The following is an 18,551-nucleotide window of genomic DNA, read 5'->3' on the forward strand; positions in this document are numbered from 1 at the left end:
TCCCTGTGAACTCTAAGGGCTACAATTCCGAGGAACGAAAAACCCCCAACATTCTAGAGTCAGGACCAGGTGGGGAGAACCAAGAGGGTCTCCCCGGCAGCCCCGCCCCGCTGAGCGCAAGCGCCAGTACGCTCAATCCTGATTGGCCCGCTCTCCCAGTTCGCCGGCATCACTGTATCCAATCGGCGTAGCGCTTGTTGAGCGGCGGCGGCAACCGACGTATACAAGGGGCTTGAGCGGCCTGTGGAGAGCGTGGCCGGTCGCGCCATGAACTTGGGGTAAGCTGCGGAGAGAAAGGTGGTCGTCCGTGGAGAGGGGGTGAGGCTGGGTTGGCTCTTGGAGTCCTTCGCGGAGAGCCTTCCAGGCCTGCGGCGCCCCAAGCAGCAGTACCCGACTCCCTGAGGTTGAGAGGGGCGAGGGGCTGGGTCGGCCTTTACAGCCTCCGCAGCCTTCCGTTTTCCAGTTAATAACTCGCGTGAAAACTGTCCGTGCCTCCTTTCCGCTTCCTCATTTACCTCAGGAGGGAGAGGGAGGAGAGGCGTGAGAGGAGGTAAAAGGTGAGGGCAGGTGGAGAGACAAAGCGTAGCGGCTTCCTGGGGAGAAATCTTGGCCCGGGCCCTGGTGCTTTGCGACCCTGTTTCGGGGTTCTTTGCAGAGTGTGGAAGCGCCCAGAGGAGCTTAGCGGCCTACGTGCCGGGAGCCGAGGCTTCTCGAGGAGTCGTGTATCACCGGTGCCTGGCACCTGATAGGCCCTCATTAAGTAGTGGTTGGATAAATAAAAAGGACTTTTGCGTGGTTTATCATCACTGGAAAGTTTGATATTTTAAGAAGATGAAAAGTCACCAAACTTACACTCGTGCACCTCGTTTAGCAAATGGTTTCTGTGTTCTAGAATCTAGGGGTAAGAAACAAGACAGTCTGCCCCTGAAGGCGTTTGCAACGCGGTAGTGCTGAATAGACGTACTTCACGGTTTCATTCAAGGTCTTTCTTTTGCTTAAGTTTCACCGACGTAAACATGAACTGTTTGTAACCGTGCTACCGGGAAACCCTTAAAACCCATTCTTTGTGGTGTTTTTATCTTAGTAAGTTGAAATCGTTTGATTTCCCCAACCTTAGCATCACCGCAAATTTCGTGTTCCCTTTTTTTGGCCCGCGGGATTTAATTTTGTCTCTTGGACGTCATTTTTGTCCCTGTTGATATGTGTTGACGTACGTCTTTTCTCTCTCTCTCACTAAAACAGTAAAATACCTGTGTGTACTGCTGTTTTAGTTTTCAGTGGAATTTTTATTAGGACCTTAACAGACGTACAAGTTTCGTTGGTAGTATCTACTGTTAACTTTGTGCTCTTGCGTTTGACAGGCACAGATAAAGTGTAGCGGGCAAAGTTTATTATAGATGTATTGCTGTGATAGTTACAAAAGTGTCACTAAGTGTGAATATGTATTAGTTGAAATATTCAGAATAGAGTAGAACTCCATGCTCAAGCAGTTAATAACCCTGGTGGCAATCTTATAGCTTCATTTTCAGGTACTGGTCTAACAGGCCATAGAATGTGTTAGTCATGAGACCATTATGAAGCTAATAAATGGTAGCTAGAGGTGTTTTGCTCCATTAACATAGGTGAGGAGTTTTGTAACAGCATTATTTTTTCCAGTCTAGAGTTAGAAGAACTAAATGTTGTTACGATAACCAGATTAATTTATTCCTTGTCAGTAACAAAATGAAGTTTCAGATGAAACATGATAAATTGTTGGTATTGTTGGAAAGTTTCAGTAATTTTCTCCATGACGTTTTTAATTTTATTTTGAATTGAAAAGTGTTTTAAATTAAAAGAATGGTTTCAACTATACATCAATTTTTAAAAGAAAAATGAACATCTATAGAAATTTTTTTTAAAAAGAACGGTTTAATATTTATAAGATTCCTTTATAAATTCAGGAGAACAAATTTACTTTCAAGGTTCAACTGAGCATTTCTGTCTATTTAAAATGTTGCTGTTTCTTAAAAATGACAGAAAACTTTCTTTTATTTTGCAGAGATGGTTTAAAGCTTGAAACTGAATTATTGGATGGAAAAACCAAGCTAATACTGTCTGCATATGGTATGCTATATTACTAGAAATCTAAAATATTAACTTCTAAATTCCTACGAAAAATGTGTAGTTGTTTAACAGATTTTTTGCTTGTAGTGGAATATTTAAATGACACCTTGAAAAAAAGCTGGTGTCCCTAACTTCCTCAAATTTATTTCTAGCCAAGTAAAGTCAGATTACATCATTGTTTACCACTGTCAGTATTTATTCATATAATTTAATGTTCCAGTATATTTCATTTGTAACATTTCTTTATTATATTTGTATATAGCAAATATGCTTATTGCCTAATGAATAATCTAGGTAAAACTTATGCAGTTATGTTCTGTGCATGTAGAGAATGTGTTGTTTGAGAAAATTCAATTTATAATAAGACCATAGTTTTAAAGTCATTTTTAGTTTTAGTTTTAAAGCTCAGAGTATGCTTTGGTACTCTTTTCATTCACATTATTTTCTTTTTCTCTGATCTGTTTATACTTTTACCTTGGAAAATAAACAAAAATGAAATATAAATACTTGAACCACACTGTAAAAGTTAGAACACTCAGACAGGACCTAAAGTTAATGCTTTGAGGGTTAATATTTTTACTTAATATCTTCTTAAAATAATGTTAATTAAAATTTTCTTTTGTGACTGCCTTAGTATGTTTTCGGTTGATAGTTTAGTAATTTTTTTTTTCTTTTGTAGAACGTAAATCAAAAATTTCTGTAAAGGTAAGCCAAATGACTTTGACCTAACTTGTTTTCAAATGTAAAATGCAGTTTAATTTACAGTGGTTTGAAAATAATTCCTGTCAAACTGTTACAAAGGGTTTGGAATGATGGTGAAAAGTTATTATACCCTTGCTTTCAGGCTGGTCCTTTTACAGAAATGGAATCATAATTTTTCAGTTTAAAAAGCCTCCTAGAACTCACTTCTCTAGATCAGTTCTGTCCAGTAACACTTTCTGCAGTGATGGAAATGTTCTAAAATTAGTGCTGTCCAATATGATAGTCAGCCACTAGCCATGTGTAGTTATTAAGCATTTGAATGTGGCCAGTGTGACTAAGGAAGTGAATTTTTGATTTACTTGTTTGATTTTTAATTTAAATTTAATAGCTACTGTACTGGACAGTGCACCTCGTGACATCTTTAAAAATAGCCAAACTTTAAAGCAAAAATTTTTTTTTCCATACTCAAATTGCATTTTCCCACACCAAAAAGATGTATTTGATTGACAAAGTCTTACATGCATTTAGCTTCCTCCTCTAAGAGGTTACACTTGAGCTAAATAATAGTTTTCCTTTTAAGTTATTTTTCTTTATCAGGAACCCACAGTGCCTTTTTCTACAAAATACATTACTGCTTCAAAATTTTGATACCACTACTTTTCTTGTTTCCCATTTCTTTTTCCATTAAGCAGCAGAAATTTCTACTCTCCCCCTCTATAACTTACTGTAGCCCATTTTATTTTGCAGCATCTTAAAGTCTGTCTTTCCATATCTTGAATAGAGACTGGTTTGGGTGATGTGGCCCTTTTCTCTTCAACTCTGAACCCTTGATGGCTTTGCTGTTTCTTCCTGATTTAATCAAGGTGGAGAAGTTGCTTGAGAACCCAACATATCAATTACTTGATAAATGAGTAATGCTGATGAGAGTAATTCCACAAGCTACCTATAAAAATTATTACATACACACACATACATACACAGTATATACATACCTTGTGTGTTCCCTTAATCACAGAATACAGATTGTATAGTTTTTTCCTAGCCCTGCCCTATTAAAATATTGCAACTAACTGTTCTTATTTGAGTCACATTAACAAATACAGTGCTCCTTTTCATGCTCCTAGATAGAAATCAAGTATTACACATAGTTTTTTTTTATCTTCACCTGACCTCAATTCTCTTGCACACGTTCCCTCTTCGATTGTGTCCTTAATGGATGTGCTATGGTCACTACATCTGTGAAGACATTTCATTATCTTTTTAACCAACTTAGAACATCTGGAGATCCCCTTTTATGCCTGTAATAAACAAAGTTACTAGTCTTGGACTTTTGGTAGAATCATTACAAAATTCTTTTAGCAGTTTAGGGATTTTTTTATTCTAGGATTCTTCTTTCCAGGGTAACTAATAAGTCTGTGCTGATGTTGATCTTAAATTATTTATTGTCTTAAAGCAGATTGTTTGGGTTTATTCCTCTTGCTTTTGGGACTCCAAAATACTGATGCACGGTAACTGTGTGAAGTGATGGGTATGTTAATTAGCTTGATTGTGGTGATTATTTCACAATGTATACATATGCCAAATCATCAGATTTTACACCTTAAATATATATAATTTTTAATGGTCAAATCTCAGTAAAGCTGGAAAAAAATACTGATGCAACCTAAATCTCCTTTCTATATTGACTTTATTTCAAGGAGCTTCTCTTCTCTTATTTATAGAGGTTCCTGAGATGCTTATTTCTTTCTTTGCTCTTCACAGAAGACAAAAACCAAAAACAGTAGTGCTGTCTTCCTTTTTTTGTTTTAATCAGTTTTTTAGTTTCCAAAATCTCACAGTTCTGTAGCTATATGTTGAATTCTCTTTTCTGTAAGTTATTCATGAATTCACTCATCATAGTACTTTTCTTCTACTGGAGTAAGCTCCTAAGTGACTATACTACCTACATTTCTGTTTTTCCTCTTCCTCATAGGTTGAATTACTGTCGTGTACATAGTGTGCTCTTTAAACACTGTGAACTCTATCTCATCATCATCAAGTTTAACAAACTGTGGTCAGAGTACTTTAATTCTTTCAAAATCTCTCCTGTACTTTTCTTTAATCTGTGGTAGTAAATATGAAGTAAAGATGGTTACCAGTCTAATTTCTTAAGCTTTTATAGGAAGATAAATATTAATGATTCAGTGTCATGGGTAATTTATAAATTCTAAACTCAAAATTATCTCACAATTAGTTGAAATATAAAACATCTTAAAATTTTCGCAGGTATTTCTGTGTGTGAGAGAATAGTAACACACTAAAAGGTGTATACAATATTAATGCTAGGTAGCACATTTTATATTTTAAAATGTTAATCTTCTCTGATTCTTTCTGGCATTGGGATCCTGGCCCCATATAAATTGTAAAGTCGGCCAGCGTTAAATGCATTGGACGCTGTCTTTATATATTTTTTTAATATTAGGAAAAGTACTGGTACAATCAAAACTAGGTAAGAACCTAGAGGGGTGGGATAGGGAGGGTGGGAGGGAGGGAGATGCAAGAGGGAAGAGATATGGGAACATATGTATATGTATAACTGATTCACTTTGTTATAAAGCAGAAACTAATACACCATTGTAAAGCAGTTATACTCCAATAAAGTAGAAGTAGAACATAAAACTTAGGGAGGGTGGTTACAATCATGAGGAGTTTAAATGTATACACAGAGGGTTTGAACTTATTTGATTTGCATGTAGGGAGCATTAAAGAATTTTTGAAAAGTAGACTAGATATGATTTGTGTTGTAGGAAAGAGCTTCAGGCAATTCTGTGAAGGACAGATTATCATAACAGGGACACTACTTAAGGGCCAATTATATTAGTCCAGGGAGAGTCTTATGAGAACCTGAAGCATGGTGGCTAGCAGAATGGAAAGAAGGGGACAAAAGTGAGAGACTTTTAAGATACGTTAAGGGAATACACTACACTTCTTAGCAGTTTGAGTGAGAAACTGATTAGAGAACCAAAATACTCAGCTGTTAATGATCCCGAAAATGTCAGTATAAGTCAAAGAAGGGTAGGATTAGTAATACCTGTAGTCGTTGGGGACTGGGGTGGTAGAGCTTAGCTCTGTAACCTATGTGCAGTCTGCTGATAATTTACCTAATCCACACAATGGTTTTCAAAAACTAGAATGAATTGTGAGTGTCTAAAAAATGGAACTTTTAAGGTAAAATATGGCATTCTTGGTTCTCTTGAAATACTGGATGATCTAGCAAGTAGACTCAGATTCCTCTTTGGCAATGTAGGCTGCTTCTGAGGGGTGGCTGCCTCCTTTAGACAGAAAAGTGCTCTTCAATTATCCTAGTTCCCACCCAGGCTAATTTACAGTAGGTATTTAAATTTGCCACCTCTCATTTAGAGTTAGTTATATAAAAATAGCCACAGAGATAGGAGGGTAAAAGGGCATTTTAGATTGTGGTATTAGTATTATCAAAAGTGTAAAGCCTGGAATAAAAGGGTATAGGTGAGGGGAAGAGGGTAATAAAGAGATTTTACTACTGATAATACAGGTACATTTTGAAAAGAAAGGTAAAATGGGGTTGATTCATTGGTCAAAGTGTGGTTGTGTATTATGTCATTTTTGAAAGACAAGGACGTTTGGGATATGATAAGCCAGATGAAAGCCATGTGGCATCTGCCCCACTCCTTGATAACAAGAATCTTGTCTTACTCATTTTATACCTCCAACATTTTTCCCATAGTGTTGATCACCTAAAAAGCAACACTTAGTATTTATTGAATGACTGTTGAATTATTTTATGTTAGATGGGTTTGCAGAAATATACAGTGGGATAGATTTGAGATAAGCTGTAATCAGTAGTGTGGTAATGAAAACCTGAATTTAGGTGTATTGTCATGTAAAAGGGGAGAAAAAGATAATTTGGAAGGAATAAATGACCAGTACTTGCTGGTAAGCTAAAGAAGACTGTGAAGGAGGATAAAGAGTCAAAGATGACTCCATGGTTGCTGGTCTGAAAGATTAGAACAACAGTGCTACAGAAATGAGATATTTTGGAAAGGGGAGCTAATTTGGGGGAGAGAGAGAAAGAATTCAGTCTTTAAAATGGTATGGTTGAAGATAGTAATTCAACAAAAATTTACTGAAACCTACCCTGTTCCACTCACTGTTCAGATACTGGGGACACAGCAGTAGACAAAGCAAACAAAAATCTCTGCCCTGTAGAGTTTACGTTAGAAAAAGGTGGGAACTTCCCTGGTGGCGCAGTGATTAAGAATCTGCCTGCCAGTGCAGGGGACACGGGATCCATCCCTGGTCCGGGAAGATCCCACATGCCGCGGAGCAGCTAAGCCCGTGCGTCACAACTACTGAGCCTGCACTCTGGAGCCCACGAGCCACAACTACTGAAGCCCACACGCCTAGAGCCCACACTCCGCAATGAGAGAAGCCACTGCGATGAGAAGCCCACGCACCTCAATGAAGAGTAGCCCTGCTCGCCACAATTAGAGAAAGCTTGTGCACAGCAACGAAGACCCAATGCAGCCAAAAATAAATTAATAAATTAAAAAAAAAAAAAGGTGGAATGGGCAGAAAATAATCAAAATAAATATAGAATATTACAGGACAAAAGTGCTATAGAGAAACATGAGAGAAAGGGAAGGGGCACGGTAGGCTTGAGAAACTGAGGAGTGCTAGGGAGGTGGGAGTGAAGTTAGAGCAGGAAGCCTGCAATTTTTAATAGGGTGTTCAGAGAAGACCTCACTGAGCCAGTGGTGTTGAGCCAAGATTTGAACGTGGTGAGTGAATGAGCCATGTAAAATCTGAAGGAATAATGTCCCAAGTAGAGGCACTGACTAGTGCTAAGGCCTATGACTGGAGGTTCTTATTGAAATTGAGATTATGGAGGGATTACAGTTATGGGTAGTTACAAGGTCAGTATAAGATGATATCACTGTGGCAATGAGTAACTGAGGTAGCATGGAAGACAAGAGTATAGGAACAGAGGTCAAGGAAATGAGGCCAGGGTATTGAAAGAATATGAAAGCACCAATAATTAAGACAGGAGTTAGGTTAGAGAGAGGGATGGTGACCCACAAGCTAAGTTATTCAAGGAATAAGGGCTAGTAACCTACGGGTGTATAAATGCCTGTAAAGAAAGGTAGTGTGGGTGTTAGAATCATGACATGAGATTCAAAGCTGAAGCAGAATGAACTGTAAACACCTAGAATAAAAGTTGTTCTGTAATCTTCATTATCCTGAAATAAAATAATAATTTCCAGTTGTTAATGAAGCTTTCAAGTGAAGATTTGCAAAGGTTAAGGGTTAGTTTCTTATGGGTATATTATCTAACTAGCAAAATGAGGAAAAAAAAAGTTTCGAAGCCTGACTTATCACTGATTATATAAAGATAATTGTTGATTTTTCGTGGGCTATTGTAAAGAATAAATTTCTGGTGTTTTAGCAGATGGGAAATAAGACCAAGATTGCAAAATGTCCTTTAAGAAATAAACAAACTGGATACATTCTGAAATCACAAAATACTTGTGTCAGGAGTGAAAAACTTTCGCAAAAGAAGAGAATTTGTTCAGAAACTTCATTGGCAAAAAGTGAAAAAAATAGTATGACTTTTTCACCCACTAAGGATTTATGCAAGCAGTATGCAGATAAAGACCATCTTCATATCCAGAAAGAAATTTCACCTGCAACCCCTAATGTACAGAAGACTAGAAACAGCATAAATGCATTTGTAGTAGCTAAACAGAAGCCTTGCAAAAAGCACGTCACAGCTGAAAATGTGAAGAGCAGTTTGGTGTGTCTAACACAAGACCAACTACAACAGATTTTGATGACTGTAAACCAAGGAAATAAATCAGTTTCCCTGGCTGAGAATGGAAAGAGGGAGGAAACAAGTAAGATTTTTCTGAAGTTTTAATATTAATTTTATCAATATGTAAGTTTTAGAATTTGAGTTTCATTGGATTTTACATAACTGTACCTCTTAAATTCTAGTTTAACATGTAACAATGTTTTAAAATAAATATTCGTTTAGAAAACATTCACATAGGCAGAATTACTTTTGTAGTTAAAATATGCCATGTTTTAAGGTTAATGTTCAGAATATTATTCTCATGTACCATGACCTTAAGAAACCCAGTTTCTGTGGATTCTAGATTTTAGTACAGAAAGCTATTGTACTAATTTTGGAAGGTAGGAGGCTTTACTTACATGAAAACTAATTATGTAAAATGTTCTAAAAAATTGTTATTGTATTTCTAATGAAAAACGAGGGAATTTTGCTATGAAGATTTGACATGAGTTGCTGAAAAGGATTATTTTCCTGGCCCCGGCTTTTGCTCTTCCTGACTCTCAATCCTTGCTTAGAATTAGCAGCACTATCTTCTTAACCAACGTAAAACACTGACTTGGAAGTAGTGGCGTATTATATGCCTTCTGTTTTACTAGTCAGGGTATTGTATTATGTTTTTAAAAGCCTTCTAGTTTCAGCTTTGATCTAAGGAATTGTGACTATGAATAGAAATATTATTAAAATTTTGTTAAGCAACCGTGAAATAAATAAAAATAAAATTAACAGTCACCAGGAAGAGGCCCCACAACTGGTCTGGGGACCAGGTAGCTCCTTAGCACTCCCAAGGGGCTCAAAATGGAGTCATTTGCCTTCTCTTGGTATAGATTATTCTTTGTAAAGTCAGGGAGCTAACTTTTATCTTTAAGGCTAGAATTCTAGCTCAGAGAACAAAAACTAAAAACTTACTAGGCGTAATGAGAGATGGTATCAACAAAGTTAAAAGCAGAATTTGCCTAATCATATAATGACCTGCATATTAGATATGCTTTCTCTCCATTGGGAGAACTATCACATTGAGGGATTTTTGAGCCAAGCATCTGAGCCCTGTGTAAAACATTTGGAATAGATACAGGTGGGATATAGAGAAAGTGGTCCATGGAAAAGTTCATCACTGATTGCTTTCCCAGCTAAATGAGAAAAATAAGGGCAAGGTAATGAGTTTTTTATAAAGCTGTTTGCATTTATTCTCCTTTAAGTTGTGATTTGTATTATCATTTATATTATTTGTAAAAGTGTTGTTGGCAAGAGTAAATAGAGGTTTTTTTGGTTGTTGTTGCTTGTTTTCTTATTTGAAACAAAAGTTTGTATGGCTATGGCCATACCTCTGGGCCATTTAACCTCTGAGGCTCAGTTTCCTTTTTTGACAAAAAGGGAATCATAATACGCACTGCAAGGGCTGCTGTGGGAGGTGATTAATTAGATGATGTGTAAAGCCGTGTTTTTTAAAACTGTGTAACTGTATCAAGATAAGGTATTACAATAGATGTAATTTTAGTATTAATTTTAAAACATGCATTTTACCTTCTAGGTCAGTATAGTCTAAATTTAAACAATATTCCTGATCAGCCAAAGGATGAGAACATCGTGGGACTTACGCAGAAAACTGAGGCCATTTCATCTGTTCAGGATGAAAAAAAGTCTGTTTTAAATGAAAATCAGGTGACATCTAATCAGTATGAGCAGAAAATTGCCACGTATGTAACTCACGTCTGTTGTTGTGGGGTCATCTTGGGAATATGGTTTTACTTTTCCTTGACTTGTATGTGAAATATTTACTCTGAAGACTAGAGCTATTTAAAAGTTTATTACTTAATATTTATGGAGTAAGTTGTATAGAAACATATGATAAGGTTTCTGTTATTTTTTGTGTTTTGTCTTAGAGAGAATATATGGAAACCAGCTGACATATTCAGTACTCTGGGAGAAAGAGAACGTGATAGAGGTTTGTTGGAAGCAAAAAAAGCCCAGTGGAGGAAAGAGCTTGGTAGGTAATTATTGCACCTTTTATTATAGTTTTGTTGGCTTAAGGAATATATATTGAGGATGAAGTACATCTTGCAGTATGATATTATCAAAAACCTTGTTTTATAACATTCACCATCTAGAGTAGTTCTCTGCAAATGGCGTAAGAAACTTTGTGATTTCACATTCCCTTATGTTATATCTTTTTGTTTGCTGATCTGTGATTTGCACCAAAAGCCACAGATGAACATTAATATCATCAGGATCCTTCTGGAGCTCAAAGATTCCTAAACATTTCTCATTTCCTGAGAATCCATTTTCATATTTTTCCATTACAGAAATTCTATGGGTTAAAGATGGTTTTATTTAAAAATAATTCATTTTAAAAATTAAAACATTCTAATCAAGAATCATCAATATGATATCAATCAGTATATCCCATACAAAAATAAGCTTATTTCTTTTTTTCAGTCTGTAGACATCATAACAGAAAAAGTTATAATTTCTGTTAAGTAGGGTCTTAAGGTAAGTAAGATAATAACTAAGAAACTCCTGTTACTTCTTGGACTAGACTTAGGGTCCAGGTATCAGAGTTTGGAAAATACACGAGGTAGTAGTTGTACTTAGGAATAGTTGTACTAAAAGCATGAAGATGGGATTCACTGTCCACTGAACTGGAAAGTCCTGCCAGTTAGTCACAACCCTTCCAGGACAGGTGATCTAGAAAAAGAGGTAAGTGAAGAAATAGGGAATGAATTGATGTTGGAAGTCAAAGTAATAGAATAATAAAGAAATTAAATGTATGGTAGCAGTGTCAGAAGGTTTGGAGATCTGATGTGTTTTATATCATAATTGCAGCTTTAAATGTTTTTTCAGTACAAATTTGGACACATGATTTTATGTACTTTCAGCAGTTATAAATAATAATGGCTGACATTTATTAAATATTTACTTTGTGTGAGGCCCTATACTGAAAATAGGCGCTATTATTACTCTGATTTCATAGAATAAAAAATGGGGTTTAGAGGGATGAACATCATTTTGCCCACAGTCACACAGCCGGGAAGTGGTTGAACCTGAATTTGACCCCAAGGTTCTCTGACTCCAGAGTTCTAGCTTTTAAGCCTTTTAGTAATAATTAAATGAACATTATTGTACAGTAGAACCTCACAATAATTAGCATAATATAAAATATGTTCTGAAAAAATTGCTCCTTATTTATAATTGTAGTAAAACAAACATTTTTATATCCATTTATGCCATACTTAAATTTGGTTCTGATTAAACATTTTCTTTTATTCCATATCCTTAAAATTCTTCTCTGTCTTGTGAGTTAATCTCCTTCCTAAAAAAATTTTGATCTGTGTTGGAATCTGCACTCTTTAAGAAGGTCATGATTTGTTTACGTCATTTTTTTTTTTACAGTTTTTGTATATTTTTTTAAAAAGGACATTATTTACAGATGAACAGGTTGCTTTAAAGAAGAAAGAAAAAGAAGCTTCTGAAAAATGGAATAATCCATGGAAAAAATCTGAAAGTGATAAAATAGTATGGGAAAAACTTCAAATTCTTGATCAGGCTAAGGTAAAAGTATCAAAATCAGACACTTATGGAATATAAGATACCTTAACTGCAATTTTTTAATGCTAAGCCTTGTTCATATCATAAAGCTTACTTTTTTAAAAAATAAATTTATTTATTTATTTATTTATTTATGGCTGCGTTGGGTCTTTGTTGTTGCACATGGGCTTTTCTCCAGTTGTGGTGAGCGGGGGCTACTCTTCGTTGCGGTGCACGGGCATCTCATTGCAGTGGCTTCTCTTGTTGCGGAGCATGGGTTCTAGGCACACGGGCTTCAGTAATTGTGGCTCACAGGCTCTAGCGCGCAGGCTCCGTAGTTGTGGTGCACGGGCTTAGTTGCTGCACGGCATGTGGGATCTTTCCCGACCAGGGCTCGAACCCGTGTCTCCTGCATTGGCAGGCAGATTCTTAACCACTCTGCCACCAGGGAAGTCCCTCATAAAGCTTAGTTTTGAAACTTATTCATTTTTTTAAAACTCACTTTTCATATGGTATTTTAAAACAACATTATTTTGAATTAAATTATGACCTCAACTACTCTGTTTGCATTCTGTAAATAGTCTTACTATGTTAGTAGGTGAGTGTAAAGGCCCCTGGCACCTCCTTTAGGCTCCTATAAAAGAGCTCCACGATGTTATAGATGACCACAAAACTCTAGCACTGACCATGTGGTATCCACTACAAGGTTATCAAATCAAACATAAGTGATTGCTTATCAAACATAAGTGTATACCATGTGTCCCTCGGGTAGTGCTTTGGGGACCTTTAAATTTTGCATGTATTTAATACTAGACAAAAAAGTGCCCTTGTTTTTCTTTTTGTTTTTAGACTGCTGCTAGCTATTCTAGCATTCTGTCACAGTCTCCCAGTCAGGTAATGGTGATCCAGGCTGACGGGCACTCACCACCTAGAGCTAGTCAGATTTTAGAGGTAAGTTCTAAATGTCATTACTTTGAATATATAAGCCCTTTAGTACTTGATGACTATATAATGTACTTTCCTTGAAGAAGTGAATCGAAATACTCTTTTTTAAATTACCAGTTAATTTTTATTGAGTGCAGTATGCTCCTTAAATTTTTTTTTAATTAATTTATTTTATTTTTGGCTGCGTTGGGTCTTCGTTGCTGCGCACGGGCTTTCTCTAGTTGCAGTGAGTGGGGGCTACTCTTCGTTAGAGTGCTTGGGCTTCTCATTGTGGTGGCTTCTCATGTTGCAGAGCACCGGCTCTAGGCACGCGGACTTCAGTAGTTGTGGCGCACGGGCTCAGTAGTTGTGGCTTGCGGGCTCTGGAGCGCAGGCTCAGTAGTTGTGGTGCACGGGCTTAGTTGCTCTGTGGCATGTGGGATCTTCCTGGACCAGGGTTCAAACCTGTGTCCCCTGCTTTGGCAGGTGGATTCTTTTTTTTTTAACATCTTTATTGGAGTATAATTGCTTTACAATGTTGTGTTAGTTTCTGCTGTATAACAAAGTGAATCAGCTATATGTATACATATATCCCCATATCCCCTCCCTCTTGCGTCTCCCTCCTGCCCTCCCTATCCCACCCCTCTAGGTGGTCACAAAGCACCGAGCTGATCTCCCTGTGCTATGCAGCTGCTTCCCACTAGCTAGCTGTTTTACATTTGGTAGTGTATACATGTCAGTGCTACTCTCTCACTTCATCCCAGCTTACCCTTCCCCCTCCCTGTGTCAAGTCCATTCTTTATGTCTGCATCTTTATTCCTGTCCTGCCCCTAGGTTCATTAGAACCTTTTTTTTTTTTTAGATTCCATATATATGTGTTAGCATGCAGTATTTGTTTTTCTCTTTCTGACCTATTCACTCTGTATGACAGACTCTAGGTCCATCCACCTCACTACAAATAACTCAATTTCATTTCTTTTTATGGCTGAGTAATATTCCATTGTATGTATGTGTCACATCTTCTTTATCCATTCATCTGTCAATGGACACTTAGGTTGCTTCCATGTCCTGGCTATTGTAAATACTGGGCAGGCAGATTCTTAACCACTGCGCCACCGGGGAAGCCCCGCTCCTTAAATTTTAAAAAAGTTATTAACTATTTCTTTTTTTCCTTCCTAATGAACATTTACATTTTAACAAATGTATTCTGAAAATAAGGCAGTAACCTAAAGGTATGATTCTGGTGGTAGACATTTTCAGTACTGGTAGAGTTCTTATAGAACCCCGCCAGTTAGATTGTTTGCATGTCAGCTTGTTCTGCTCCATATAGGACTGACTAGCCTACATCAGTTTATAGTCTGTTGATACCTTTATGTTAACAAAAGGAATGAAATATGAATTACGTTTTTCTATGTTCCCAAAAGCACTTTGACCAAATGTTAAAAGGCAATAAATTAGTCTTGCTAGAAGTTATTTTGGAAAACTCTATAGTTCTGGATGATAATTCTAAGTTTTTAGAGTTTAGAAATTGATGCATGCACATAGTACTAAAAACTGCAAATAAAACTACTCATGATGTTGTTGAGAATCAGTTGTAAGCTTATTTACTTTTCAACATTAGGATTAAAAAAACTTTAATGCTAAAAGTATTAGGTATTTCTGTTACCGAAATGTCAGTTGAAGTGTTAGCATATCATTTATTATTGCTTATTTTGCATGGCTTTTTAGGTCATTTATTATCTGGGAGTAATCCATACTATGATTGTTAATGTAAATAAAGAATTAACCATTTAAGGTGACTTAATATCATTTTTTTAATGATAGCATGTGTCATTTTTTTTTTTAATAATCTAGAAAACCAGTGAAGTTATTTATATTTTGGAGTCAGAGATAGGGGTTGGGGATGGGAGAAAGACTAGAAAGGAAATCATATACTAAATCCAGGGTTGGACAACCAAGGTTAGAGTATGATTATCTATGCATATTTTTACTGTTTAAATGTAGTTTTTATGTATTTATGTGTGAATGCTGTAAGATAATGGAGAGGTGCTACTGGGGGGACATGAACTGTAACAAAAAAAAATCCCCCTTTAAATACCTGAAAGCAGTTGGTTTCATAAATCCCAGCACTAGCCACAACCATTTATATTATTTGAATATTAAGTTAACCTCTTCATGTAATTGAGAGGAGGAGAAATTTAGTTGCAAGAAGAACCATCAAGGCCAATTTTGTTAAAACATGAGGTAATGCACATAAAGTGCATAAGACAGTGGCTGACATATAACAAGTGTTTAATGAAAGTTTGCTCTAGTTATAATTTACAAAGCACAGGTCCATTCTGAACCCTGAGGCTGCTAAGAGTCAGTCCTCTCACCATCTTCCTTTCCTCTCTCCTCTTCTTGATTCTCAGTCTTACTCCGCCTCCCCCAGTTGAATGGCCCTGTATTCTCTTTCCTGTATTGTTCAGCCCAAACATTTTTTTACACTGTGCAGCTTAAAATTTCTTTTTGTGTTTCTAAGAAATTTACTTACAGCCTCAGCCTTTGTGAGAATACCTCACCTCCGTGAAACCTTGGCTTTCCCTAATGACTGCCCCTCCCTGGGAAGCCTCTTTTAAGTGAAGGGAATATATTCTAGCATACTGTCTAACATGGGATAGAAAGTGAGGTTATCATTCTGCTAGCTTCTTATTGCTACCACCAGACCATAGTTCTGCAGTTAGCCAACAAAAAATTCCTCTTAATTTTTGGTGGTAAAAATTTGGTGGTAAAATATACATAACATAAAATTTACCATTTTAATAATTTTTAAGTGTACAGTTAAGTGGCATTAAGTGCATTCACACTGTCTTGCAGCCATCACCACTATCCATCTCCAGAATTTTTTAATCATTCCAAACTGAAACTATACCCATTAAATAGTAACTCCCCATTTCTCCCTCCCCTTAGCCCCTGGCAACCACCATTCTACTTTCTGTCTCTATGAATTTGATTATTCTCAGTATGTTTAAGTGGACTAACACAATATTTGTCCTTTTGTGTCTGACAGATTTCACTTAATGTTTTCAGGGTTCATCCATGTTGTAAACATGTATCAGAATTCCATTCCTTTTTAAGGCTGAAAATACTCCATTTTATTTATGATACTACATTTTGTTTATCCATTCATCCAAATGTTGATGGACATTTGAGTTCTTACCACCTTTTGGCTATTGGGAATAATGCTGTTATGAACCTTGATGTACAGATAATCTCTCCAAGTCAGTATTTGCAAGTCTTCTGGGTATACACCTGTAAGTGAAATTGCTGGATCATATGGTAATTTTATGTTTTATCTTTTTATGTTAAATTTTTACCAGTTTTAATTTGATAATTTAATTTTTAATTATTTTACTGTTTCCACAGCTCCTGCACCATTGTGCATTCCCATCAGCAGTGCACAAGGGTTCTGATTTCTCTACATCTTCACCAACACTTGTTCTTTTCTTTTTTACTTTTTTTTTTGGTTGATAGCCATCCTAATGGATGTGGAGTGGTGTCTCATTGTAGTTTGATTTACATTTCCCTAATGATTCGTGATGTTGAGCATTTTTTCATGTGCTTATTGGCCATCTGTATATCTTCTTTGGAGAGATGTCTATAAGTCCTTTGTCCATTTTTTTTTTAACATCTTTATTGGAGTATAATTGCTTTACAATGGTGTGTTAGTTTCTGCTTTATAACAGAGTGAATCAACTGTACATATACATACATCCTCATATCTCCTCCCTCTTGCATCTCCCTCCCACCCTCCCTATTCCACCCCTCTAGGTGGTCACAAAACACTGAGCTGATCTCCCTGTGCTATGCAACTGCTTCCCACTAGCTATGTATTTTACATTTGGTAGTATATATAAGTCCATGCCACTCTCTCACTTCGTCCCAGCTTACCCTTCCCCCTCCCTGTGTCCTCAAGTCCATTCTCTACGTCTGCGTCTTTATTCCTGTTCTGCCCCTAGGTCCTTCAGAACCTTTTTTTTTTTTTTTTTTAAGATCCCACATAAATATGTTAGTTGTACGGTATTTATTTTTCTCTTTCTGACTTATTCTCTTTGTATGACAGACTCTAGGTCCATCCACCTCACTACAGTTAACTCAGTTTCATTTCTTTTTATGGCTGAGTAATATTCCATTGTATGTATGTGCCACATCTTCTTTATACATTCATCTGTCGATGGACACTTAGGTTGCTTCCATGTCCTGGCTATTGTAAATAGAGCTGCAGTGAACATTGTGGTACATGACTCTTTGAATTATGGTTTTCTCAGGGTATATGCCCAGTAGTGGGATTGCTGGGTCATATGGTAGTTCTAGTTTTAGTTTTTTAAGGAACCTCCATACTGTTCTCCATAGTGGCTGTATCAATTTACATTCCCACCAACAGTGCAAGAGGGTTCCCTTTTCTCCACACCCTCTCCAGCATTTATTGTTTGTAGGTTTTTTGATGATGGCCATTCTGACTGGTGTGAGGTGATACCTCATTGTAGTTTTGATTTGCATTTCTCTAATGATTAGTGATGCTGAGCATCCTTTCATGTGTTTGTTGGCAATCTGTATATCTTCTTTGGAGAAATGTCTATTTAGGTCTTCTGTCCATTTTTGGATTGGGTTGTTTGTGTTTTTTATATTGAGCTGCATGAGCTGCTTGTAAATTTTGGGGATTAATCCTTTGTCAGTTGCTTCATTTGCACATATTTTCTCCCATTCTGAGCGTTGTCTTTTCGTCTTGTTTATGTTTTCCTTTGCTGTGCAAAAGCTTTTTAAGTTTCATTAGGTCCCATTTGTCTATTGTTCTTTTTATTTCCATTTCTCTAGGAGGTGGGTCAAAAAGGATCTTGCTGTGATTTATGTCATAGAGTGTTCTGCATATGTTTTCCTCTAAGAGTTTTATAGTGTCTGGCCTTACATTTAGGTCTTTAATCCATTTTGAGTTTATTTTTGTGTATGGTGTTAGGGAGTGTTCTAATTTCATTCTTTTACATGTTGCTGTCCTGTTTTCTCAGCACCACTCATTAAGGAGGCTGTCTTTTCTCCATTGTATGTTCTTGCTTCTGTTATCAAAAATAAGGTGACCATATATGTGCGTGGGTTTATCTCTGGGCTTTCTATCCTGTTGTTCCATTTATCTATATTTCTGTTTTTGTGCCAGTACCATACCGTCTTGATTACTGTAGCTTTGTAGTATAGTCTGAAGTCAGGGAGCCTGATTCCCCCAGCTCCATTTTTCTTTCTCAAGATTGCTTTGGCTATTTGGGGTCTTTTGTGTTTCCATACAAATGGTGAAATTTTTTGTTCTAGTTCTGTGAAAAATGCCATTGGTAGTTTGATAGGGATTGCATTGAATCTGTAGATTGCTTTGGGTAGTAGAGTCATTTTCACAATGTTGATTCTTCCA

The 18,551-nt window shown here is 36.7% G+C and overlaps 1 protein-coding gene across 3 annotated transcripts in view; it reads left to right on the forward strand.

Annotated features, from left to right (window-relative positions):
• The first annotated feature begins 205 nt into the window (after nt 1–205).
• Nucleotides 206–18,551, forward strand: part of CCDC66 (coiled-coil domain containing 66) — a 50,088-nt gene continuing 31,742 nt past the window's right edge. Inside the window, exons 1-8 of one of the 3 annotated variants that reach the window (XM_036868973.1) lie at nt 211–278; nt 2,039–2,103; nt 2,783–2,808; nt 8,267–8,714; nt 10,200–10,365; nt 10,552–10,659; nt 12,082–12,217; nt 13,043–13,144. In XM_036868973.1, the coding sequence (XP_036724868.1) occupies nt 268–278; nt 2,039–2,103; nt 2,783–2,808; nt 8,267–8,714; nt 10,200–10,365; nt 10,552–10,659; nt 12,082–12,217; nt 13,043–13,144 (1,062 nt within the window). In that variant the 5' untranslated portion in view covers nt 211–267. Of the gene's footprint in view, nt 279–2,038; nt 2,104–2,782; nt 2,809–8,266; nt 8,715–10,199; nt 10,366–10,551; nt 10,660–12,081; nt 12,218–13,042; nt 13,145–18,551 lie in introns of all 3 variants that reach the window. The other 2 variants (XM_036868974.1, XM_036868975.1) reach the window with 2 other exon arrangements.

This window comes from Balaenoptera musculus, chromosome 11, assembly GCF_009873245.2.
Source record: "Balaenoptera musculus isolate JJ_BM4_2016_0621 chromosome 11, mBalMus1.pri.v3, whole genome shotgun sequence".
NCBI classification, from domain to species: Eukaryota; Metazoa; Chordata; class Mammalia; order Artiodactyla; family Balaenopteridae; genus Balaenoptera; species Balaenoptera musculus.